The sequence below is a fragment of the Tachysurus fulvidraco genome, chromosome 5 (genome assembly GCF_022655615.1).
Source record: "Tachysurus fulvidraco isolate hzauxx_2018 chromosome 5, HZAU_PFXX_2.0, whole genome shotgun sequence".
Lineage (NCBI taxonomy): Eukaryota > Metazoa > Chordata > Actinopteri > Siluriformes > Bagridae > Tachysurus > Tachysurus fulvidraco.
The window spans coordinates 32,315,579-32,318,078 of record NC_062522.1 but is presented as its reverse complement, the minus strand read 5'-3'; the positions used below and the strand labels follow the sequence as shown (position 1 = coordinate 32,318,078).

General features: G+C 39.0%; 1 protein-coding gene across 1 annotated transcript in view; it reads left to right on the top strand.

Moving 5' to 3' along the window:
• dock9b (dedicator of cytokinesis 9b) overlaps positions 1–2,500 on the top strand; it is a 50,054-nt gene that overhangs the window by 7,755 nt on the left and 39,799 nt on the right. Inside the window, exons 4-6 of the mRNA XM_027168768.2 lie at positions 56–138; positions 327–396; positions 1,196–1,291. Coding sequence (XP_027024569.2) covers positions 56–138; positions 327–396; positions 1,196–1,291 — 249 coding nt within the window. The remainder of the gene's footprint in view (positions 1–55; positions 139–326; positions 397–1,195; positions 1,292–2,500) is intronic.

Here is a 2,500-nt window from a genome sequence, read left to right as displayed (position 1 = left end):
GAGAGAGAGAGAGAGAGAGAGAAAACATCTATTAATGTCTTTACTTTCCCAACAGTGCATCAAGACGTACAACTCAGACTGGCTTGTGATTAGTTACAAATATGAGGATTATTCTGGAGACTTTCGCCAACTTCCCAAGTGAGAGATCGATCGATCTATCTATCTATCTATCTATCTATCTATCTATCTATCTATCTATCTATCTATCTATCTATCTATCTATCTATCTATCTATCTATCTATCTATCTATCTATCTATCACATACTCTGTATACACACATGTCATCCACAGGCTCTTCTAAAATATCTTTCCTTTTGACCCACAGTAAAGTTCCTCGGCAGGAGAAACTTCCTACTCATGTGTTTGAGGTTGATGAGGATGCAGACAAGGATGAGGTACTAAAAAACATGCTGAGATAGAAAACTACTACAATGCTGAGTGTGCGTGTGTATGTCTGTGAGTGTGTTTGTGTGTGCGTGTGATTGTATATGTGTGTGTGTTGTGTGCACAAGTGTGTGTGTGTTTGCAAGTGTGTGTGTGGGCAAGTGTGTGTATGTGTGTGTATGTTCGTTCGAGTGTGTGTACGTGTGTCTGTTAGTGTGTGTACATGTGTGTATGTGTGTGCGCATGTGTGTACGTGTGTGTGTGTGTAGGTGTGTGTGTGTTAGTGTGTGTACATGTGTGTGTGTGTGCATATGTGTATGTATGTGTGTGTGTGTGTGTGTGTGTGTGTGTGTGTGTGTGTGTGTGTGTGTGTGTGTGTGTGACTGAGACCTCAGAGACCAGCACTTCCTGTTTAATATTCATTTCAGCAGAAAAAAAAAAATCCAAACTGGAGATATAAATACAGTCTTTTTAAAAATAATTAATTCATGATGTATTTATTCTGTTTATTATTTTTAAGCTCCATTACCTGAGTAAGGACTGTTTAAAGTGTGAACATGTGCTGCTTTGTTTATGGATGTCCTACAATATAAAATGTAAGCGGAAACATGCAACAAACCTGCAGTGGTATTAGAGGACTTCAGGTCGTTCTGTGGTATGCACCAGGATGAGGTTGTGATCAGATGGGTTTAATCAGAGAAGTGGGTTGTAGCAGGTTTGATCGAAAGTGAGCTTAATCTGGTGCTTAATAACGTCAGAGATGAAGTGCGAGTCATTTCTAAACAACTGTTTGACTTTTTGTCCTTTTAGGACACCTCGTCTCTGAGCTCTCAGAGAGGCGGCGTGTCCAAACATGGCTGGCTTTACAAAGGCAATATGAACAGTGCTATTAGTGTTACAATGAGAGTGAGTAAACACACACACACACACACACACACACACACACACACACACACACACATACACACACACACACACACTTACTGTAATGACATCAGCATAACCAAAATCATGGATTAAACATATCGCAATAATTCACTGTTTATCACATTTAAAGTTTTAATTTATCTACTATATTAGCAGCCTGTAGGGCACTTCACATATTATACAGAATTATATAGAGTATTATATATATATATATATATATATAGTATTATACAGTATTATGGTATTAGCAGCCTATAGGGCACTTTATCACATATATTATACTGTATTATTAGCCTTCAGGGCACTTTATCACATATTATACACTGTATTAGCAGCTTACGGGGCACTTTATCATATATTATATATCGTATTAGCAGCCTGCGGGGCAATTTACTGTATCACATATTACGTAGTGTATTAGCAGCCTGCGGGGCACTTTATCACGTATTATATACTGTATTAGCAGCCTGCGGGGCACTTTATCACGTATTATATACTGTATTAGCAGCCTGTGGGGCACTTTATCATCAATCAATCAATCAAATTTTATTTATAGAGCACCTTACAACTGCCAAAAGGAGCACAAGGTGCTTTCCAGTAAAACAACAATAAAAACCAAAATAAATAGAATCATATAGTATACAGTATACTGTATTTGCACCCTAAAGGACAATTTATCACATCTTATCTACCATATTGACACCCTACAGGGCACTTTTTCATGTTTTTTCTAGCATATCGTTACCCAAGATGGCACTTTATAATGTTTCTATGTAGCCTATTGGCACTTTCACAGTGTTTTCTTGACTACAGTCCCTCAGTGCCTAACACTGACCCATGTCATGAACCCATGAAGACTTCCTGCTCTTAGTTCACTTTCCCACGCTTTATTTTTAGCCATGCAGTTTTGTATCATTTGTACGTACAGTATGTAACACACTTGAATCTCTCCTTGTTTATCCCTCATCCTTTTTCTCAGTCTTTTAAGAGGGAGTATTTCCGCTGGGCAGCAGGGGGACGGATCCTACAATCTGAACTTCTATAGGATGAGAAAAATCTCCAAAGGCCCAAAGGGACCATTTTTCTGATACTGATGGGAGGGGGTGCAGGCTACACAGGGGTAGGAGAAGACCAACAGAAGGGAAAAACACACGGACGTCCACGCAAGTATAAAGGAGCGGGCGGATA